Genomic DNA, 24013 nt, shown 5'->3' with positions numbered 1-24013 from the left:
AGCCCTTTTTTTTTAATTTTTTGAGACAGGGTCTCCCAAGTTGCTAAATTGCCTAGGCTGGACTCTAACTTGCAGTCTTGCTGCCTCTGCTTCCCAAAGTGCTGTATTTCCAGGCTCAAGTTGATGTATTTTATAAGAAGAAGATGACCAACCTGGAAGGAGCAGAGGAAGTAGAGAGAAGAGCAAAGGAGAGTGTCAGAGGGTCTGGGTGTGTGAGGTGAACCTCCCGAACGGGGCCCTGTGCTGAAGGTTTGGTCCCAAGCCTGGTGCTGTGGGCAGTAGGAACCTTTGATGGTTGTGTGTATGTGGGGGAGGTCGGGGTTCTGGTAGAAGGAAATTAGGCCCTTGAGGTTTTGGAAAGGGCTCAGTCCTGCCTTTCTCTTCTCACATCCCTGCTGCCACAAGGCCTTGTCCGCCACGTCCGCTCTACGTGCTGTGCCACCACTGCCCTGCTTACCGCCATGGACTGGAACTGTGAGCCAGAACAAATCTTTGTGTTTAAATTGCTTGTGTTGGGTCTTTGGTCACCATAAAGCAAAGCTGAGACACTGAAGTCGGCAGAGCCAGCTCATGCGAGGTCTCAATGCCCTCGGAAAGACATTTGCAGTTGGTCTTGTTGGGATGTTTGTGTTGTGACTGTAGCCAGCTGCACTTTGGTGGCTCACAGTAGTTTAAACTGGCATTGCTGCGAGCTCTGAGATACCATCTAGATCACCTTTTGTTCCTCTTTCTTCCATTGATGGCTTTTCTATCTGCCTGCGTTCTTTTCATACTGTTAAGTTTTGAAAACTCAGTATGCATTATTTGTTAGATGTGTGATCTGCAACATCTCCTGGTCTGTAGCTAATCTTTTTATTCCCTTAATAATCGTTTGCATAGAGGGAAAGTTTTACATTTTGATGAAGTCCAATTTGTCAGTTTTCCTTTTATGATCTTACTGTCATGCTATGTCTAGGAACCCTTTGGTTAAACAAAGGCTATGTTTTTGTCTACAAATATATTGTTCTGTGCTTTAAATTTATACCTAATATATATTTTGTATTAGGTATGAAGTATACATCAAGGCCCATATTTTTAATATGGATATCTAATTATTCAAATAACATTTGTTGTCTTTCTGTTTTCAAAGTTTGAAAACCATTCAAAATTAATTGTTCATATTTGTGTGGGCTTATTCTATAATCTATATTTTATTCTACTGATCTATGGATCCCTCTCTTTGCCAATCCCCTGCCATATTGATTATTAGAGGTTTAAAATAAAAGTGAGCGACGTGACTCCTCCAATTTTATTCTTTTTAAAAATTTTTTGGGCCTCTCAAAATGGTTCCTTTGCTTCTCTTTATAAACTTTAGAATCAGGCTGTAGCTTCAAAAGGGCCTCTGGAATTTGCTTGCTATTGCATTTAATCTGTGGATCAATAAGGAGAATATTGGTATCTTTAGGATGTTGAGCCTATCAATCTGTGGACTTTTCATTTAAGTCTTCTTTGATTTCTTTCATCACCATTTTATATTTTTTGGTATACAGAAACTACATATTTTGTTTGGTTTATAAGCAAGTTTTTTTTTATCAATTGTGGTTTTTAAATTTCATTTTCATTTATTGGTTGCCAGTAAACAGAAATTTGACTGACATTTATGTGTTCAGCTTGTGTCCTGCATCTTTGCTAAACTCATTTATGAGTTCCACAGCTGTTCTGCGCATTGCTTTGGATTGTGATATGTACATAATCAGCTTCTCTGAACTAGACTAAGGCGGTTCAGTTTCTTTCCGATCTGTACAACTTCATATTTGCTTTGTTACTTACTGTGCCTATGATAGCACTGACTTTCAACACAGTATTCAAAGGAGTCATGAAAGTCTTTTTATTTTTAGGGACAAGGAAAACATTCAGACTTTTTATGATTATGACATTGACTGTTGGGTTTTGTAGAGGCCCTTTATCAGGTTACAGAACTCCCCGTCCATTCTCAGTTAGCTAAGGAAGGTGTTTTGTTGTTGCTGCTGTTTTAAATCGTGAATGGGTGTTGAATTTTATTTATTTATTTTAAGACAGGGTCTTGCTTTGTAGAGCAGGCTGGCCTTGAACTTCCTATGTAGCTCAGGCTGGCTGTGAATTCATGGCAGTCCTCCTGCCCCAGCCTCTCAAGTGCTTGGATAACAAGCATGTGCCACCATGCCTGGTTTGGGTGTTGAATATATATTTTTTTTATACCTGGGATTAAACTCATGACCTCATGCTGAATCCCCAGCCTTGGTGTTGAATTTTTAAAAATACTTTTCTGGGGCTGGGGATTTAGCTCAGCGGCATAAGCACCTGCCTTGCAAGTAGGCAGTCGTGAGTTTGATCCCCAGTACCGATAAAAAGGAAAAAGACAAAAAAAAAAAAAAAAAAAAAAAAAAAAAAACTTTTCTGCACCAATTAATATGATTACATAGTTTTTCTTTTTTATGCTGTTACAATGATAGATTACATGGCTGATTTTCAAAAACTGAACCAATCTTGCATTTTCAGGATAGACCCTACTTGGTCATGGTTTATTATACATTTTTATATAACATTGGATTGAATACCTTTTTGAGAAGTTTTTTGTATTCTGTTCAAGAGAAATATTGGTTTGAACTTTTGTATTTTTGTAATATGTTTGACTTTAGAATCAGGGAAGTGCTAGTCTTATAAAATGCATGGGGAAGTGTTTCTTGCTTTTTTGTTTGTTTGAGTTTCTTTTTTTCTTCCTTTTGGTACAAGGGATCAAGTTCATGGCCTTGCACTTGCCAGGCAGGCATTTGTGACACTGAGCTATATCTCTGTTCCCTCTTTTCTGTTTTTTAAAAGAGATTGTGGAGACTATTTAAATGTTTGGTAAAATTTAACAATAAAACTATTTGAGGACAGAGATTTCTTTTCTGGACTATTTTAAACTATAAATTCAGTTTCTTTATAACTGTAGATTTATTTAGCTTATCAGTATACTCAAGTCAATTACAGTAGGTTATGGTTTTCAAGGAATTCTTCTGTTTAATTGAAATTGCTGAAATTTTGTGGGTGGGGTTGTTCAGAATATTCTTTTATCATCCCTTAATGGCTGTAGGGTCTGTAGAGATAAACCCTCTTTCATTCCTGATATTGGTAATTTGGGTTTCTATTTTTTTCTTGATCAGTGAGGCCAAGTGTTTATTTGTTAATTAATATTTTCAAATAAGCAGTGTTTGTTTTCATTGGTTTTTTTTTCTGTTGGTTTTTGGTTTTCTTTTTTTTTTTTTTTTTTTTGTCTTTTTGAGACAGGGTCTCCCTATGCAGTTCAGGCTGGCCTTGAGCTCATTTTGTAGCCCAGGCTGGTCTTGAACTTGCAACAATCCTCCTGCCTCAGCCTCCTGAGTGCTGGGGTTACAGGCGTGAGCCACCATGCCCAGCTGCTTTTTGGTTTTCAATTCCATTGATCACTGGCATGGCCTTTGTTTTCTTAGACCTGCTTGCTTTAGTTTTTAAAAAAAAAATTTAAAGAGAAAAAGCAATAAAAACAGTGATGTAGAGTTTTAAAACAAGATAATAGCAAATTAATAGTGGCTAAAATATTGTGTATTGTAATTTTCAAAGTGATTGCTCAGATTACAAGATATAGGCATGCAAAGTTGGTCAAACAATGCAAGCACAAACTGTTATTCAATGAACTAGAAACTGTCTACAGTATAACTGTCTTAGCTATCTTGCATATGTGTGTGTGTATTTATTCTTTCACCTTTTCATCTTTTTTTTTCTCCCATCCCAGTTGATTTTTCTTTTTGAGCAGTTTGTTTCCCTTTTACAATACCTATTTGTAGATTTTAGATCTTACTCATTCAATTTCTTAACCAGGGAGACAATACAATGTTTACACATGCGAGTCTGATTTATTTCAGTTACAAGTATGGTCTCAAGTTGCATCCATTTACCTATAAAAGCCTTGAGTTTATTCTTCTTTATAGCTGAATAGTACTCCATTGTATAGAAATATCACATTTAAAAAAAATCTGTTTCTCCTTTGATGGGCATTTGTGTTGTTTTCAAGATTTAACTATTACAAATTGTGCTGATATAAACATGAGTGCACAAATACCACTCTGGTATACTTTTTAATTCTTCTGGGAAGATATCCAGAAAGGGTATAAATTAGTCAAATGGGACCTCTAATCATAGGCTTTTGAGAAATCTCCACACTGATTTCCACAGTGGTTCCACCCACAGTGAAAAGCGTTCTTTTTCCCCCACAGCCCGGCTAGCATTTATTATTGGTCAATTTCTTGAAGATAGTCATTCTTTCTGGAATGAGATGGAATCTCAGTGTTGTTTTAATTTGTATTTCTTGAATGACCAGTGATGTTGAACATTTTTCGTGTGTTTGTTTGCCATTTGTACTTCTTCATCAGAGAAGTGCATGTTTAATCTCAAATGTTCATTTTTGGATTGGGTCTTTGCTTTAATTTTATTTGTTTTTTTCTTTTACTTTGTTAATATAGAAGCTTCGTTTATTAGTTTGGGAATCTTCTAATGCAGTCATTGTAAGGCTGTAAATTTTTTCTAAGCATTCTTTAGCTGCATCTCATACATTTTCACATATTTTATTTTAATTTTCATTCAGTTCAAGATATTTTCTAACTTACTTTAAAACCTCCTTTTTGATCCACGAGCCAATTAAAAGACAAAGAGATCTGATAATCATGGGCCTATGTTCTGTCTTGGCAATATTCTGGAGTTTTTAGTTGCTTATCAACTCGTCCATCCCTCCATTTGTATGTCTGTCCACCTAACAAGTATTTCCTAAACACCTTCTAGCACTAGGCATTAGCATTATTTCAAGCTTCTTTATTGAATTTGTATCCTGGTAAAGGAAACAAACATTGAACAAATATATAATGTCAAATAATGTGATATGAAATGATATGAAGAAAAGATGAAGTAGGGCATGAGGTGGAGAGTGGTGGGGAAAGTGGTTGTATGGTCAGGTATGAGTTTTCAGCAGTGATATCGTTTATGCGGGAACTAGAGTGTATCAGGGAGGGAGCTTGGACTTAATTTTAGCTCAGTGAAGTCCCTTCTATTCTGACCTTCATTTCTTATACCTTCCCAGCTCCTGAAGGCATTGGAATTTTTTTTTTTTTGTCTTTCTAGTTTTTATCGGTACCAGGGATCAAACTCACGATTGCCTGCTTACAAGGCAGGCGCTGTGCCACTGAGCTAAATCCCCAGCCTCAGGCATTGGAATTTTTGATCCTCAAATAGTTCAGTGTTTGTTTGGCTAAGCATTTAACTTTTCCCTGATATTATGTGTACAACTGAAGAAAGCATATGCTGTAAATACTCCTAGAAGTATTTAGCTAAGCTGAAAACTGGTGTTTGTGATTTGTCTGTATCATAATCTCACCTCTGAGCTCTGCTTGCTGGAAAATAGACAGTGGTGTGCTGGGAAATGTTTAACTCCTAGCTGTCCTGCAGTTTTGTGGATTTGGAACTGGAAAGTCCTCACTTTCCAGTTTATATTCTGTTAGCTTCCTGTTGTTGGTTTCAAGCTATGGTGTGATGTCATTGAATACAGAGTTGTGAAGATACACACACATTCAGCTCTTGGAGCTTAATAGGAGCTAGTTCCTGTACAGCAGTGGAAATAGTTTTTATAATCTTTTCAGAAGTTAGGATGCTAAACTTCAGAATTATAACATTATACTGTTAGTAAATTGTGGGTGCGTCTTTAGACATCTTGAGCTCCTAGAGCTTGGGTTGAGAACCTGACGTGGATTTTGGAGTTGTGGGGGAGGGCCTCTGGTTGATCTCAGAGCCAGAGCTAGAAACTGCTGACTTAATGAATCATGAGACTTTTATAGCTCCAGAATTCATTTTTCTTATCAATTGTGGCAGGAAAGAGGCAATATTCAAAGTTAGGAACAGAATAGTATCTGTGTCATATTTCAGGATACAGTAAGGTCTTGGGTGCACACCAAAAAGAGGCCAGGATCTGTTGCATCCTGTCAGGTCAATATGCAGGACAGCCAGCTGGGGACAGAGCTGTCTGGGAACCGGGAGAGGGAACTTACAGACGGCTAAGCAGAATGAATCAGCTAAAGTATGAGAAAGAGTGGGTGTTTTGGTTGTCTGCGCAGCAGTCTGCCCTCAACTCACACTCTGGACATGTGGAGTGATTGTAAGCTTGGGATTTGAAATCAGGATGTTTGATCACTAATTATGGTTGACATAAGCAGTTAGTTTAACATTTTTAAATTTTAGTTTCTTCATCCATAAGATGGCAATCATAATGCCTACTGTATCAAGTTGTTTTACAAAAGCCTTAGATCACTCCAAAACTGTAAATGGGGCAGAAGAAGAAGAATCAGTAAAAGAGATTGGAAAACAAATGTTTTCTGTTTCTTAGTTTGTTTCTTTGGGGATGGAGATCTCTATATGTTGCCCACACTGGCCTTAACCTCCTGGGCTCAAATGATCCTCCTGCTTCAGCCTCCCTGGTAGCTGGGGCTATGAGTGCCTAACTAACAAATGTTTTAACAGAAGACCAAAGAAGAATATGTTACAAGGAGATTGTGGTCCTTGGTGTCAAAATATGCCAAGAGTTCAGCCACATGGCAGAGCAGTCATGACTGGAGTTTGGACCTTGGCAGTTGTTCTGATATGGAAAGAAAGATGTCTGAGGATGCACATTGAGATGAGACAGTTAGCTGAAGGAATAGAGACAGCCAGTGCAACACTTATGAGAAGTGTTGTGATAATGACACTTATGAGAAGCTTGTGATAATAGAGAGTTGAAAAATGAAGTATTTGTTGGAAGGGAAGGTTTACACTGGGTGTCACAGCACCTTTGTATCCACTGAGGAGAACTAAGTGATCCAGAGGGTGGAGAGCATGGTTTCCAGAGACTTCCTCAGGACATCACGGGAAGGATGGGAGGAAATGGGGTCCAGAGTCCATGTGGAGCGTACACATAGGAATGCATCACTCAGAGCAGCAGTAAGAAGCAGAACCTTTGTGGATTTAATGAAGGTAGATTGATAGATTTAATAGTGGAAAGATGTGGAAGTTCTAGTCCCATTGTTTTTACTCAGAGACTGTGTTATCAAGCTAAGAGCCAGATAAGACTGGTGAGCAGCCCAGGTGTGGTAGTGCATGCCATAATCCCAGCACTCGGGAGGCTGAGGCAGGAGGATTGCTTCAAGTTCCAGATCAGCCTGAACTGCATAGTGAAACTCTGTCTCAAAAAAAAAAAATGCACAGCAATAAAGTAAGATAGTAGAATATAAAAGACATGAATTTTTGGAAAATAAAGGACAAGGGAAATATATTAGAACACATGAAGTGCTGAGATGCTACTTGAGATAAGTGGATATTTTAGAGACCCATTAGTATGTGTATTGGTCAGGATAAACTAGCTTTTCCTGCAAGAACAAATAACCCCTGAGTCTGAGTGACCAAAAATAACCAAGATACATTCTCTGTTCATAGAGCAAGTCCAAAATGGCTTGGGGAGGGTTCCATCTCAGTCAAGGACTATAGACGGTCAAGGACTTTTTACCCTATTGGCAAATGAACAAGTGAGCTGACTGTGATGAGGTAGACAATGGCCAAAGGTACTTCTGGGTCAGAAATGAAGGATTTTGCACATAGCAATAGCAGTAGCCAGGGTGATAACATTTGTGTCTGTTCCCCAAACCCCAGTTTGCAGGGGATGTGTAAAGACTGGCAGGTGACAACTGTCCACAAAGTGGGTTGTGTCACAGAAGAATCCTGCTCTCGGGAAACTTAAGGCTTTTCAATGGGCAGTAAATGTGACTTGCTTCTGATATCTTCCCAGGCTGAAGCAAACCTGCCCTTTGAACCAGAAAAAGACCTTATCTCTGTCCTCCACAGCTGTTCCGCCTTCAGAGGCCCTCAGAAAGATAATCAAAAATAAATCTCATCAATACCTCTGATCGTAAGATGTGCAGAAATGTGAGAAGCCCATGAAGAATTGTCCCTAGCATCAGGCTGATAGGAATATGCCATCTCGAGATCCCTCTGTTGAAATACATGGCTTCCAGGGTTGACAAGACAGAGAAGAGAGGCCTAGAAGTTGTCATAGAGCTTCTCACTGATGGGCCCCAAAGTGCCAGTGGGTCACGTCTTCCAACCCACTGGCCAGGTCTCTCCTTTTTGGGTCCTGACCTAGATCCCCAATCTTCCAAACCAGTGTGCAGTGGAGGTTAAATAAAAAGAAATAAATTGTATGACTTTTTAGGGCTCCAGGAGGATCAAAAAACCCTTTAGTTGAGCTTGCAACTCTGAGGGCTAAGACAAAGACTTCTCTGGATCAGCCCACTTTTATTAGGACTAAGAACAAAAGGTGGGGAAACTGAGGAAAGCACAGGCAATGAGCAGGACCCTGGGAGTCACTTCAAGGATGTCTCCAAGTAATGAATCAAGTCAATTCAGGAGCACTGTCTTATCATGAAGACAGGGTAGAAGTGAGACTATAGTAGTAACCTTTGCAGCTGCAGTCTCTACCTTGTTAATTGGGGTAGGAGCCAAGTGTCTTTAGCTTTGGCCTTATCTTGCTCTTTGAGGTATCTCTGGCCTCACAGGCCACTACAGGCCTCAGCCAGGACCAGTGATTCATAGAGGTTCACTTACTATGAATCAGCTCCTGTCACCAGGCAAGGGGCCTAGGACAGATAAACATAGAAAGCCAATTAGTAAAATTTAAATCCTGTTCAGAGATGCTTCATAGTGTCTCCAACATCTCCTGATGCATCCAATCTGGGTGGCTTATCCATGAGTCCAGGTAGAAGGGGAATAGATGAACACTGGCGATGTGTATTATAGCATGTTTTTCTCCAGTAGCAGTTAGCTCTTGGGTACAGCAGTTAAGCATATAGCAGTTGGATTTAACCTCAGAATTAAGATTCTGACCACTAGTTTGATGGAGGAAAAAAGCAATGTGGGAGGATAAAAGGACTTCATACATAGATTAGCCATGTGCTTCCATGTGGTTCCAAGAGTGTGCTTATGGTCTCTGTGTTCATAAGGGATGTGGCCTCTATAAAGTGATTGAGTCTCAAGAGCTTTGACCCACAGATTAGCATCTTTTCTCAATGGCTCTGCAGAGGAGTGTGCTTTCTGCCGTCTCCCATTCTGTGATGTGAAGGTTTCCAGCATTAGCACCACGGCCCCACCTGCCCGTTTGGAGCAGAGCGTGCTCTCGCCAGGCAGCTTAATCTGCCAGCATCTTGATGTTGGACTTACAGGCTTGCAGAACTCTGAGAAATAAAATCTGTCTTTTTAAATGACTCAGTTTCAGATATTTTGTTCTGAGCACAGAAGACTAACATTAGGTTATCTGTCTTATGTTTTAAAACACTGTGTATTCTTGCAGCACAAAAGACTAACACTGTGGAACTGAAACAGGAAAGGAAGGGAATTAAGGACACAGGAATAAATAATATGAGAGACTGCTACAACAGTGGCTAGGAGTGGATGAGGGTTTGGAATTTCTTGAGTTGGAGAACTCGAGCAAGAGAGCTTACTGAACAAGTAGTGGTGAGGATGGGGTTGTTAGAGTGAAGATCTCAAAGGCAGTGTAGTTTGTGTATTGACTGGATGGAATCCATCCCTGAAGTTGGAGGGTTGAGATTAGATGGGCAAAAAATTATTGGGGGTGGGGTGGGGATACAGATCAGTGGCATGGCACCTGCCTGGCAAATGCAAGATCGTGAGTTCAATTCCAAGTACAAAAAAAAAAAAAAAATTAGAGGTGAAGGAGTCAGGGAACCAGGAGGCTGAAAGGTTGGATAGTCATCAGTCATCATAACATCAATGTTGAGGTCACCCAGAATAGTGACAAGAATAAGGACCAGGGAGGAGGAGAGTGATCCAGGCGATAGGATAAGCATATAATTCTGTATTTCTTTGCTAAGCCTGCTATAACAAAGAACACAGACTAGGTGGCTTAAACAACAGCAATTTAGCCCAGCATGGTTACCTATTATGTCAGCCTTGTGGGAGGTTGAGGCAGGAGGATCACAATTTTGATCCCAACCTATGCAACTTAGTGACTTAATGAACCTGTTTCAAAGTAAAATATAAAATTAAATAAAAGTCTGGGGATATGCTCAGTGTGAAAGGTCTGGATTTAATCTCTAGTAACACACATGCACACACACATGAGGTGATGAGGACAAAATGAGGCTACAGGGACAGGAGTTAACTGGTATGACTGATGTCCCTAAAGAGGAAATTTGTATGCTGGCACACTCGAAAGAACGATGGAAAAGCAGGGAGGGAGGAAGGGGATTTCCATTTCTATTAGTCAAGAAAAGAGGCCTGGGCTAGGTGTGCAGTGCCTGCCTGTAACTGCAGGGTCTGAGAGACTGGGGCAGGTGGATCCCGAGTTCAAGGCCAGCTTGGGCTATAGAGTGGCACTGTGTTTCAAAACAGAAACAGGAACAGAAGGAGGAGGTACCTTAATGCTGACATGGACTTTTGACTTTCAGCCTCCATGTCTATGAGAAGTTAAACTTCTGTATTGTTTTCTGTTTTTCTTTTGTTTTGTTCTGTGGGCCTAGGGGTTGAGTCCAGGGCCTTCAGAGCGTGCGACATTCTAGCTCATTTTTATTGTTTTGGTTTGTTTTTGTTCTTGTTGCTTTGTTTTGTTTTTATCTGCCAAGATCCATCAAAATATATTTTCTTACTTTATTTTTTCTGATTTAGATCTTTTGATTGGCACCACGTTGTCTCGATTCCCTTTCCCCCGTTTCCATCCCCAGCCCTGCCTTTCAAATCTCCTTCTCACCCTGGTCATGAAGCTCTGGTTTCATTTTATTTATCTTTCTTTTCTGATATTTTTCTTTCACTTCCTTCATCCCTGCCCCCGCCCCAGTTCCCTTTTTCTTTTGAAGTTTCTATTTCACAATATTTATTGTACATTTTGGTTCTTACTTACAATTTTGGTTTCCCACATCAGAAAGATAATGTGATATTTACACATGTATGTCTGATTTATTTCACTTATGATTATGGTCTCAAGGTCCATCCATTTAGCTATATAAATGCCTCAGTTTTGTCCCCTATGGATCAGCCCATTTTTTTAATTTTATTTTTTATTTTGAGGTGGGATCTCACTAATTTTCTGAGACACCCAGGCTATCCTCAAATTTGTGGTTCTCCTGCCTCAGCCTCCTGAGTATCTGGGATTACAGAGGTATACTGCTACACCCAGCTTTCCTTTCTTACCTTTTGTAAAGGCATTGTTTCCAAACTCAGAATTCCTCAGGGTTAAGGTTTTACTGAGTGAATCTTAGACACAGTTTAGCCCGTCTTCTTCCCTGAAGGTCCCCAGTGTTCTGAAGGGTCATTGGCTGAAGAAACGTCCAACAACTGCTCAGCAACACACTGGGCCTTTCTTTTTTAAGGTGGCCTATTGCTGATTCTTCCTGCTTTTATCTCCCCAAGTTGGGAGCCCTCTCTCTCCTGACAAAAACCTCCTCTGCTGACTCATAAAGCTCACCATGGGAGTGCGAATGTGTGGGGCATGTGACACTCATAGTCGGTGTGACTCTATGTCTATCTCCTTTCATGTAAATGAGGGTGAATCGTGAGCATCCCCTTTAGCTTTTGAGCCTGTGTATGTGCTAGGCTGTGTTTTCAGGTTTTGTTCCTGTAGACTGGATGCTCCAGGTTCTGCAGACAGCACTTGACTAAGATGTATGAGCACTTGGACTCATCCCTGGCTAATCTTGTACAAACTTTTTTTTTTTTTGGCAAACAATGTCAACTGGGAAACCATAGCCACGCTCTGATTTGAGCCCCACTCCGCTTGTCTGTCTTCAGGGTGGCCCTCAGAAATCATATTTTGCCTGAGGCCAGGGTATAAAAACACTTACAGTGTGAGGAGAGGGTGGATGTCTTGACACCACAGCTGTGTAAAACACTGAAGCCAAGTTCTCAGGTCTTGAATAGCAGAATACAAAAGACCCAAAGCTGTCATTGTGTGTTGTTGGAGTTGCAGAGTTTGCCACATGAACTGCACTTGCGCCTTGGCCCCTCACTTCCCTTGGTCATGTTTGCTTGTTTTCTTTCAGTACTGCCAAATGAGAAGAGCTTTCAGGATGCTGCTAAAAGCAATAATCTGGCTCTTACGGAGAAGCTGTTTGAAAAGAAGGTTAACATCAATGCTGTGAACAGTGTGAGTAAAAGTAACAGACATGATGTGACTACTCCAGGTGATGGCTTGGGTTTGCACAGGTCAACTGAAATAGGAGGAAAAAGTGGAAAGATGGCTGGCTGAGAGGTGGTGGTGGTGGGGTTCTCCTTTGTTAGTTGCTCGCGGGTGTTTAAGCTAAGGTAGAACTGAACAGCAGAGAAGGCTGTGGGTGTTTGAATTCATCTCATGAAAAGAAAAGTGTGAAGTCTTTAGGTGCATCTGTGTGGAGTCCGGGAGGGGTTTGGCCTGGGCTGGGTCTAGGATCGTGACCTATGAGTGAGTTTGGCTTCAGACACTCTGGAAAGGGAGAGCAGTTTTTGCTGTACAATCTGGGTTATTTTCTCTCTAGGAATGTCCTTTGTGGTTGGACTTTTCCAAATTTAAAATCCAAAGGAGTGTGTGGATTTTAATTTCACTGCTTTTGAAATGTAGAGCATCCACACATTGGGCGGTGAGACTTGTCCTGAGACCGACTTGTGCTCACTTGTTCTTCAGATGCCTAGGCTTTGGGGAAGAGCCCACTGCCAGAAATGCAGATTCCCTACTGCATGCTTTTGTGAATTCCTGGTGGCTCCTCAAGCTAAGATTTATCAAGGTGAACGGATTGGAGCCTGTGCTTAAATAGTTTGTGGAGTGGTACAGAAGTGGATGTAATGCTACGTGGAGCATGAGCTTCAGGATCTGTATTTATCCAGTTTCCTTCTAAGGCCCTAGGTGGGTCCTGGAAATAAGTTCCCATGGTTATGTGATTTGCATAAAAGCTAAAAAAAAAACTAAGACATTCATTGTAGTGAGTTACCCTCTGGTTCTGGCTTAGAGAGGTCTTCTTAAATAGGCTAAATTCAAGCTCTGCAAAACCTGTCTGTTCCAGACAGTAGGGTCATGGAAATGAACCTTCAGAGTCTAACTTCACACATTATTGCAGTGGAAGGATGCTTCGCAGTTGTGCATTTGTTAGTGTGTGTGAGAGAGTGTCTGTATCTGCAGGGTTTCTGTGTCTGCTCTCTGGTGGTTTATGCAAGGGCTTCAGCCTGGGGGATGTCCTGCCATGAAAATTCTCAGATTGCCACATCCTCAAATGCATCTGTTCATTGCTGAAGGCAAGATTCTGCTGGACACAGCTCTTACAACTTTCAAAGGGAAAGGCAAAGTTGAGTTAATAATCAAAATAGTTAGTAGAAAATTATGGCTGTTGAACCAGGAATCCTTAAAAGGCTAAATAATAACCAGATGACTAAGGACCCACATTATGTTTCCTCAGATGAACCGTACAGCCCTGCATTTTGAAGTGGGGGGAAATCATTTTTCTGCAGTGAATTTCTTACTGAATCACAAAGCCAGGGTGGATATTGCTGATAAGGTAAGTTCATCTGCATATGATGGAATGGGTGAGAACATAACCAAAGTACAGATCACTCCAAACAGCTTTCCTTAGCATGCATACAAAACATTTCCACCGGCAGTGTGCATTTTGGGTTGTTTACCCATTCTAGGTGGTAGGCATTCACTTATTCTCCCATATCGACCTTACAGCCAGGAGCACACCTTTGTGTGAGTAACACAGTTGTCCAGGGTATAGTCTAGTGCATGGGAGACAGAAACTAAGTGATCCTAGGGCCATTAAATCTTGAGTTTTCTCTATGGACTCTGATAGTAAATAGATTTTAGTAAGTAATACTATGTACCACACATAAGTACTATTACTTTGGCATTTAGCACCTCCTCCCAAACAACCTTAGGAAGAAATTCTTATTATAATATTAAATTACAGATGAGGATACTGAGATACAGAGAGATTAAATATCTTGCCCCAAAAACCTGTGTCTAAGAAGAGATGGAGAAAGGACTTGAATCTATCTTGCTGGATTCCAGAAACCATGCTATTCACTGAAAATCACTTTATTTCTTTTCTGAGATACTAAAACCAAGCATGAAAATTTTTTATCTCTTTTCCACACTTTCATTTAACATTTTATCATGGCACAAAGAAACCAGCAGTGGAGAACCAAGATTGTGTCTCTCATCTCCAGTTACAGGAAATGATGATTACTCTTAAGTTATTGGTTCTCAATTCCACAATGTTTCTTAAATTTAAATTCTTCATCTGATACCCACTGAGCTATTATTTTCTCTTCGACTGGGGTTCCCTGAAGAATAAGGTTCTGTACTTTTACCTTCATGTCTCACAGAATCTGGGCTTCAGAAGAGAAAGTCAGGTTAGACCAATTAGTCCCTTCCTTGGTTTTGTTGGTGAAGAAAGGTGTAGGCTTGAGGATGGTGGGAGTCTTTCCTTGTAACACTAGTGACATCCTTCTACAATTTATAGCTCTGCTATCAGCCTGAAAATAGATTATTATGTAGCAAAACCAAAATTAAAAATTACCACCAAAAGCACTGTAACTCTGTGAGTATAATGACTTGTATTATTGACTATAGTAATTAAGGGATCTGTCCTCTCTGGAAAGTATAATTTGATTATTTTGCATACTAGCCTAGAAAGATGTATTGGTAATACACCAGATTAGCCAAACATCTTCTTATCATTGAGAGCCTGATACATTATCATTTTGTTTAACTTTAATTTTTAAATTAAAATATTGTACCATTACTTCTCTTTTTTGGTATACAGTTCCATGAGTTGTAACAAGTATATAGGTTTAAGTAACCACTACCCCATCAAAAGATAGAACAAAGGGCAAGAGGCTATAATATGATAGTAGAGTATGAACTTAGCATGCACAAAGCCCTGGGTTCAATCCTTAACACCAAAAAAGAAAAAAAAAATCAGAAGAGTTACACTACCCAAAGATGTCCTCTACTGTTATTTGCAGTTAAACCTGTCATGCCCTGGTAGCCACTGATTTCTATAGTTTCTGCCTTCTTGAAAGCAGCATGTAATTCGAGACTGGCTTCTTTCACAGAGCAAAATCCTCTAATGTTCACTCATATGCTCATATTGCCATATGTGTCAAGAACTCCTTACTTTTTATTACCATACACTGTTCTTGTTTATAGATGTAATACCGTTTATGCATTCACCATTTGAAGGACAGTTAGGGCTGCTTCCAATTTTTGACTATTTATAAATAAATTTAAGTATAAGTTTTCATTTCTCTAGACTAAGTAAATACCAAAGAGTGAGATTACTGGGTCAAACAGTAAGTGTAAATGTAATTAACCATGGCCTTTTTGGAGTGCACGTGACGCATGACATTTCCATCCTGCAGTGATACAGGAGAGTCCACTTGTTCTGCGTCCTCCCTGGCAGTTGGTGTGGACACTTATTTTTACCCCTTAACTGTAGCCTTTCTAACATTTGTGTAGGCCTTGCACTGGGATTTTAATTTGTATTTCTCTAATCATTAATGAAATGTGCTGTTAACCATTTTCATAACTTCTTTGGTGATATTTTGTGTAGATTTTTCCACCTGTGATGCTGGGAATGAAACTGAGGCCCTTGAACATGCCAAACAGGCACTCTGTCCTTACTGCAGGCCCAGACAGTCTTTTGAAGATTTCTAAAACTCAGGTTGTTCATTTTCTCATTGTGAGTTCTTTATGTAAGTTGGATACAAGATCTTTGTGAAGAGTACGATTTTTATGACTTTCTCACATCTTTTCAGTGTTTTTCACAATGTCAATGTTTTTAATTTTGATGCAGTAAAATGTACTCATTTAAAAATATAAATCTCAATTAGATGTTATACATAAGAATGACTTGCCTAACTTACATAAGAATGACTTGCCTAAAGGTCATAACGTTTTCTCATATTTTTCTCCTACAAGATGTGTAGTAATGGACTAGGGATATAGCTCAGTAGCACAAGTGCCTGCCTGGCAAATGTGAGGTCAAGAGTTTGATCCCCAGTACCAAAAAGAGAAAAAGATCTGAAGTCATATGTTATGTTTGGATCTGTGGTCCTTATGGCTTGAATGTGTCCCTGAAGCTTGTGCATTTGAAAGTCCATCCCACTGCCCCCGTGCTGCAGTGTCAAGAGCTGGACCTGTAACAGATGACTAGGCCATAACGCTCCACCCACAGAAATAGAATCAAGAGGCAGATTTAGGCCCTTTCCTCTTTTTTTCTTCTCAAATTTTTATTTAGTTTTTTTGTGTTTTAAAGGGAATAAAAGAAAACAAAATTAAACAAGACAATGAGAATGATATTGGACTTCAAAAACAAGATAGTAGGAAATCCACAATAGTTACCATATTCCATATTGTTATCTTCTAAATAGATGTTCAGACTACTGGTGTTATGTCTGCAAAATCAATCAAACAATATAAGCATTAAGTTGTTTCTTTACTTCAGTTGCTATCATCTCAGCCTGAATTCTTCAGAATCAGCAGGTTGCTTGGGAGATGGGAGTGGGGATCTTCTCTCCTGCCTGGGTGTTGGCTGACTCACAGAGAGAACTACTGCTTCCTGATTCTCTCCCAGGTGGTTTCCCTTCCCTTTTAGTTACTTTTCTCATTGCTGAGACAAATACCCAATGGCTAAAGTTAGAGGGGGAGAAGTTTATTTGGCTCCCAGTTTGTAGAAGTTTCAATTCATAATCAGCTGGCTCCGAGGTAGGGTGGCACATGGTTCATGATGGGGAAGGCAACAAAATTGTATGCAGGTGACTGTAGGGTACTTACCTTCTTAATCCCAGCGTTAGACCATGAATCAATCAGTTTACCACCTCTGAAAAGCCTGTCCCTCTTGTGACTGCATGAGGCTTTGGGGGATACTTAGACACAAACCATAACACTCTCTCTCATGTGTGTGATACCTTCCATCATATTAGGATTCAGGAAAAAGACTCTCACCTCAATGGTGAAAAGAAAAATCTCAGTCTTGGATTTTTCCAGCCTCTAGAAATACATTTCTATTCATTACAGATTGCTCAGCCTCTGGTATTCTGGCATAGTAGCACAAAACAGGTGAAGACAATGGTTTATTTTGAATTAATTTTAATTCAGTGGAGAAGCATGTCAAGATTCATTCCCTTATTTTGCATATAAATGGCCAGCTTTCTCAGTGTCACTTCAGCTTTTCAAAATCTTTGCAGTCCTATTTAGATCTGTCCCAGGAACCTGTGAGGCCTGGGCCCTGGTCTACACAATGGTTGATGGTTCTGTTCTCCAAGCCTTTGTCAGATGGTAAGAGTCAGTGTCTGAACAGTGCTCGGGACACACTTTACACACTGCCTTTCTCAGAGTGCCTCCTCTCTCTAATCATGTCCCCCAAACTCAGCACCCCAAAGCAGGCAGAGCCAGAAACAAAGAAAGGAAGCAGAGGTTTCCTCTCACCGCTCTACTCCTTAGGAACCCTCTTATGGTCTTTAGACCGGAGAGAGAGGTTTTGTGCTGGGACGCTTTCTGCCTACTTGAGTCCATTTGTAAGAAACAAGAACAATTAAAAAAAAAAAACAGGTAACTTACTGCAGGATCTTTCATACTCTGAATTCTAGTTTCTGTCCCTAGCCACCTGCTACCATTTACTTTTCAGAGCCTTCAGATAGCTAAATTTTATTCAAGCATGTATGTTAGTTGCATTCATGAGAGAGATGGAGTGGAGTGTGCTTACTCCATCTTAGCCAGAACCAGAGAGAGAGAGAGAGAGAGAGACAGAGAGAGAGAGAGAGAGAGAGACAGAGAGAGAGAGAGAGAGACAGAGAGAGAGAGAGAGAGAGAGCCTCGTGCAACAAATGCATGTGTGCCCTTGGCTGAGTTGAGTAGCATCTTTCTCCTATACAGCATATCTAAGATTGCCATGTTGCCAATGTATTACATTCAGCTCTGGCTTATGTCAGCACATAAGCAGGTTATTTCTGAAATGATAAAGAGATATTTTACCAACGTGTTCTCTTTGAGACTCTTCTTTTTTTAAATTATTATTTAAAGAAAGACAAAACAAAATAGAAAATGGGAAGAAATAGTACATACTTTCAAAGAAAAGAAATAATAATAAATCACTAATTGATGTATACATATTTTCCCCCCCACAAATAGTTGTTCAAGATACAAAAGTGGAATATATAAATGGGATTTCAACCAGGGAGACTGCAAACAGTTTCGTTCAACTATCCAACAAAAACTAAATATTATGGCTATCAATCCTATAGATTTAGACATGTACGCATTTATCCATATCTTCATTTATGTTGAGACCTAATAAAACTTACTAGATTAAAATCCTTCTGAACAAAGATTAATAATAATATTGCTGGATTTCACATCATAACATTCCAGAATCAGCAGTGGGTACTGCAGTGCCCCTTTCTTTCCTTCAAAGTATTTGTTCATTTCGTCATGTGTCATAAGATCAGTTCTCATGGCTTTACACAAGCATGAGTATTATCTATTTCTAACTTTTCTATATTAGACAGAGAAACAGAACAAAGCAAGACAGAACTAAACATTTTCCTATAGACACATAAAACTAAAAAGACATATAAAACTGCTGTATAAGGAGTTCTACCATGGTCACTGTGCTGTTTCTTGTTATCATCAACAGAATTGGCTATATCATCAGATAAAGTATAATTGAACATATCAGTACATAACAGAATTAACAGAAATACAACTTTGTAGATAGTGTAGAGCTACAAAAACAGATAGTAATCAAATCAGAATGGATATCATGGTGAATCATTGTCATTTTCAGTATAGTTGTCTATACTCCTCAATGTGATACCAGCAACCTAACAGTTTTGAATAAAATCTGTCAATAATAAGCAGCACTCAAACAAGTCAAATTTAACTAAGATCAATCATGATACAACAGTATAAGTCATACAGGGATCCTGATTGAGTTACTAGGAAATTAGAGATGACCACTGTGCTATGTCCTGATATCTTCAGGACAGCTGTCTGTGCCCTCAGATCCAGTGCTTGTATACAAATTATGATGGAACAAGTCCCAACCAAGCAGAGTGGTGCAAGTAATAGGGGTTTTAATTTCTGATACACTATTCGCTATATCTTCTGCTGGGTTTTTTTTGAAGACTATTCCTCCCCTTTACTCCCCTAGAACAAACTATGTATTTTTGGGTCTCCTCAACACTCATGGTTTTGTATTGGGGGTGGGGGCAACCTGTTATTTACCTAAGTGTTTCCAAACTTTCTCACTCCTGGTCTGGATTTCTAGTTATATTTCTTCATTTATTAAAGCCTGTCTGTTCAACCTATCCATAAATACTAGTCTAGTTACCCCTATTACTCTCTGATTCCCTATCAAGTCGAGTTCCATTTTCTCATATTTAATTTTGGTCCATATAACCTTCTTCAGGCTAATTGTATTTCCTATAAAGAGCCTCTCAGTGGACCCTACCTTTTGATCCACTCTGCCTGCGACTCTCTCTTTTTTCCCTTAAGTTAGTGTATGTAGGCCATCTATATTAGAAATTATATCCAACCTTCTTTGCCTTATTTCTGTTGTGCTCTCTTTCTGTCATTAGTTGTCTATCTTCTTCATTTCACTTTCTGCTCCATTCATTGTGACCTTTCTGCCACTGTTTCTGGAATCCTGGTACTTTTCTCTCTCCTTAGAATGTCCTGTAGTATTCTCTGTAGAGTTGGATTGGTGGTTGTGAATTCCCCCAGTTCCTCTTTATCTTGGAAGCACCTTGTTTCTCCATTAATTTCTAGGGACAGTTGTGCAAGATATTTCAATCTTGGCTGGAGGTTATTGTCTTTTAAGGCTTGGATTATTTCGCCCCATGCTCTTCAAGATTTGATGGTTTGTGCTGAGAAGTCTGCTGTAATTCTGATGGGTGTTCCCTTGTAAGTGATCTGTTTTTTGTCTCTGACAGCTTTTAATATTCTGTTGTTATATTGGATTTCTGGAATCTTTATTATTATATGCCTGGGTGTAGTTCTGTTTTGGTTGTAGGTGGCTGGAGTTCTGTATGCCTCATACATCTGAGCATCTTTTCCTTTTCCTATGTATGGGAAGTTTTCCTTGATTATTTCTGTGAATACCTTTGCAGTTCCTTTGTTTATACCCCTGCTTCTTCATTCACATTCTTTATTCTTAAGTTATAGATCCTCTTGTCATCTTCTAGCCTTTGTATTGTTACTGCTTGTTTCCTGGTTATTTTTAAGAAGTTTTTCCTTTCATGTTCCCTTTCAGGTTCCCACAAACCTGTTCTCCAGTTCAGTTAATCTAACTTTAGTTTCTTTCAAGCTGTTATGCCAGCTTTCAATAGAGTTTTTAGTGTCCTGGTAATCTCTTTGAACCTTCTTCATGTATTCTATGTTTTTTTTATTTTCTCCACCAAACAATCCCCCCCCCTTTTTTTGTTCTTCCTTCTATCATCTGTTTTTTCTTGGGAGGTGCTTAGCATTTCTTTAACTATTCTACTTATATCTTGCTTTACTTGGTTAAATACTTCACTTTTGAACTCCTCTATGAGGTCCTGAAGATATTGCTTTATGTCTATTGATGCCATGCCTGATATTGCTTGTTTTCTGTTCTCATTCTCCTTTGCATTTGCCTTTCCTGGATCAGTGTTCTCAGGATTGGGGGCTGAGGGCCGTTTCTTGTTGCCTCCTCTTCTCATATTTTTTGTTCCTTCTATACAGGCATATATAGGAGGCCCAGTTTCTTTCTTTGTTGGTTTCAGTTTGTCTGAAGTGCGCTGACTAGGTGGTCCCACCCACTGCAGTGTACTAGGAGGTAGAGACCCAGGCAGCCTATACTGGGTCCACCCCTCCAGGTCAACCTACTGAAGGCTTCACTGCATTAGAGTGCACTGTCTGGCGTAGGGAACCTGGTTTGGGCTAGCCTATTGGGCCTCAGTCCGTGGCGTCACCCAGGTCAAGTGCTCCTTACCAATCTCGCTTGAAGGGGGAATATGTGACTGAAGTCACTGCAGCGCCCTGTTCCAGCCAGTCTGCCTGGTCCCAAAATGTCCTCTATTGGAGCCTCTTGGTCTATGGGAAGGTCTTTATTCCTCTCACTTGCCGCAGGTCGATGCAGGGTTCCCCACCAGCTCTGCTCTCAACTCGGTTTGCTGATTCCTGCTCTCAGAGCATTCGTGTCTCTAGTGAGTTGAAAATAGCAGGCTATCCAGGCTGTACCAAATCAGGTGCAGCAGCAGCAGTGAGTCCAATCCTCGAGTTCTAGTGGCAGCACCAAGCTTTAGCTGTTCCAATCATAGCATCTGAACTGCATTTCCAATTGGTTTCTCTCAGCTTAGTTCGTTCCTGGGTCAGCAGGGCATATGTCCCTCTGCTTAGGACTCCCCACACCACATCATTCCTAGAATCTAAGCTGGCTATCTCAGAGAGCCTCTGTAGCTGTTGTTATCTATCCACCATCTTTTCTTGATCTTCCTCTTTGAGGCTCTTCTAAACAAATATTGGAGGTAGCCTAATCTGGAGCTCATCTGTGTCTACCATGAGCATCTCTTGCTATCACCTTGTAAGATGGAAGTGCTATCATGTGAGAAATACAGTAATTCCTGATACACTCTTTTCTTACTTGTTTCACTAAAATTTTTGCTAAGTATTTCATAATGAATTGAATCATTCACAATGGTGTCAGTCCGCAATTATGTTTTTCATAATTCAAGCAGTACGGTTTGGTCAGATCTGGCAGCTGCTTTATTCCAGTGATCAGCCCTGGGATGGACTGTGCAGATCTGCTTTATGCATTGTGGCACATGTTTGCAGGGAAATAACCATTGTGCCCTTTCAACTTTAGGCGCCTCCAGAGGAGTTCCTGGGATTCCACGAGATACAAGTTCTTTCTGTCCAAAGCGTGGATCCAGGACCAGAATTTCCAGAGTCACCTATGCAGTGTTGGTGACAGAGTCTCAGGTCCTACCTTCCCTTCTGAATCAGAATCTGATTTAAAATGATCCCCCAGAGGTATGACACACAATGGTGTGAGGTGCACTTCCAGCTGTGAGATACTCCTGTCTGTCTGGGGAGTAAGGGTGAATAGGTAACAAAGTTCCATGCCAGGTAACTGATGACCTGGTCACTGAGGACCTCCAGGTTCCAGCAAGAAGGCATCCGGAAGCTCGGGAGGACACAGACTCAATAAAGAGAGGTTCTTACCACAGGTGCAGCTCCCAGGAGGGAGTGCAAGGGGTGCCAATAGGTGAGAACGAGCTCCTGCTCCTTGAATGTGCACGTTCTGCAGGGGAAGTCACTGTTTGCACCTATGACTGGACTGCTGCTGGATACAGCCGGCCTGTAAGTGCCTGGAATTTTATACTTCACAGAGCAACTGAGCTAACCATAAATGTGATCCCTGATACCTGCCCACCAGTTCCACAGTCAGAGACGGTCTGATTTAGCTCTGTCTGGGGAAGTTCACGCCTGAGTGTGGTGACTCATTGTCACTGAACTGCAGTGCCTCAAGGGGAATTTGTGGTTTCAGAGATTTCAGCTGTTTGCTGCTTCCCAGTTCCCAGCATTTGGATTTTTAGAATTGTGCCTGGAAATGTTTAAATGTTGGATGCTTTGAAACTAGGAATGACCTCTTAGGGAAAGATAGAGCCCCTATCAAAATGTAACTTATTATCTGTCCTAATATTTCAGGTCTTTCATGGTTGGTCCTATCTAAAAACCAGATTTAGTACTATGGAATATAGAGCATGATTTGTAGGAATGTCTGAATTAGGTGGTGAAATTTTGGGCAGAGCATATTTTGAAGACTCTCAACTAGTCATTGTACATTGTCATTCTTTGTTTAAAAAAAGTACAGAGATTATTAAAGTTTTCTTCATACTTGCATTTGTAAATATGGAAATTGACTAATTCACACTATAGTGTGATAGTGAAAGTGTAAATTTGATAGGGTGTTGTTTTGGTTATTTTTCTCTCATTACTGGGACAAAATTTTCAATGCCCAATCCAATAAAAAAATAAAGGTTTATTTAGCTCACAGTTTATGGAGGTTACAGTCCATAATCAGCTGGCCCCAAGGCAGGGTGGCATGGCACACAGGCAATGGTTCAAGGCAGAAGACAGAAGAAGCAACAAGAGAGGAAAAAAAAAAAAAAAAAAAGGAAGGGGAACAAGCCTCTTTTCCTCCCTTATATTTTAAGGAGGCTACCTGCGCCCTGGTGGGGGTAGCACTCACACCGTCTCCATGCCCTCTTGCAAAGGCTCAGGGTGTTTACAAAGTGTCCCCCTGCTGAATCATTTAGTTAAACTTTTAAACTTCTCAAGCTCACACAGTGAACATCCTAGAGCAGGAGGGCGTGTCCTTTACACCCCAGGATGTAGAGCTGCTGAGTCACTTAATTAAACTTATAATTAAACTTCTCAGATTGGTACAATGTATCAACCATTATAGGTATATATATTTGGAGATGGCATCTTAACTGTGGCACTGCTGACATTTGGGGCCAGATCATTCTGTGTTGTGGGACTTACTATGCATTGTGGGATACTTAGCCCTATCCCGGTCCTCTGCTCACTGAATGCCAATCATGACCATAAACATTCCTGAGACATTTCCAGAAGTCCTCTGGAAACAAGACTGGCTCCAGTTGAGAATCACCAATTTAGAATTACATCTCAGTAATCCAGGGCTTGCTGTTCCACACTGTAGCCTGAACCCTTCAGAGAGTAAGACAATACAGGACACAGTTCCTGGGGCAGCCAAAATAAACGCCAAGTGCTTCTACAATTCACAAATAGAAGTGCTCTCTACGCCCTCACTCCTTTCTGTTTACCCCAACCCTATGCATCTGGTGTCCTAGGTCGCAAGCACAGCCCACTAGGAAAGACCGGTTGGGTGTAAGAAGGCTTGTTTTAGGGGCACCTGGGCAGAGCTAATGGGTTACA

The 24013-nt window shown here is 40.3% G+C and overlaps 1 protein-coding gene and 1 pseudogene across 1 annotated transcript in view; both read left to right on the top strand.

Annotated features, from left to right (window-relative positions):
* The window catches only part of Ankdd1b (ankyrin repeat and death domain containing 1B), a 62653-nt gene that overhangs the window by 2306 nt on the left and 36334 nt on the right, over nt 1-24013 (top strand). The window contains 2 exon segments of the mRNA XM_023564429.2: nt 12099-12202; nt 13482-13580. Coding sequence (XP_023420197.2) covers nt 12099-12202; nt 13482-13580 — 203 coding nt within the window.
* Nucleotides 1-24013, top strand: part of LOC134478133 (zinc finger CCCH domain-containing protein 14-like) — a 46121-nt pseudogene that overhangs the window by 5408 nt on the left and 16700 nt on the right.

Source organism: Cavia porcellus, unplaced genomic scaffold, assembly GCF_034190915.1.
Source record: "Cavia porcellus strain 051 isolate PalLab524CR breed Dunkin Hartley unplaced genomic scaffold, mCavPor4.1 scaffold_11, whole genome shotgun sequence".
Taxonomy (NCBI): domain Eukaryota; kingdom Metazoa; phylum Chordata; class Mammalia; order Rodentia; family Caviidae; genus Cavia; species Cavia porcellus.
This window is presented reverse-complemented; position numbering and strand designations above follow the sequence as displayed.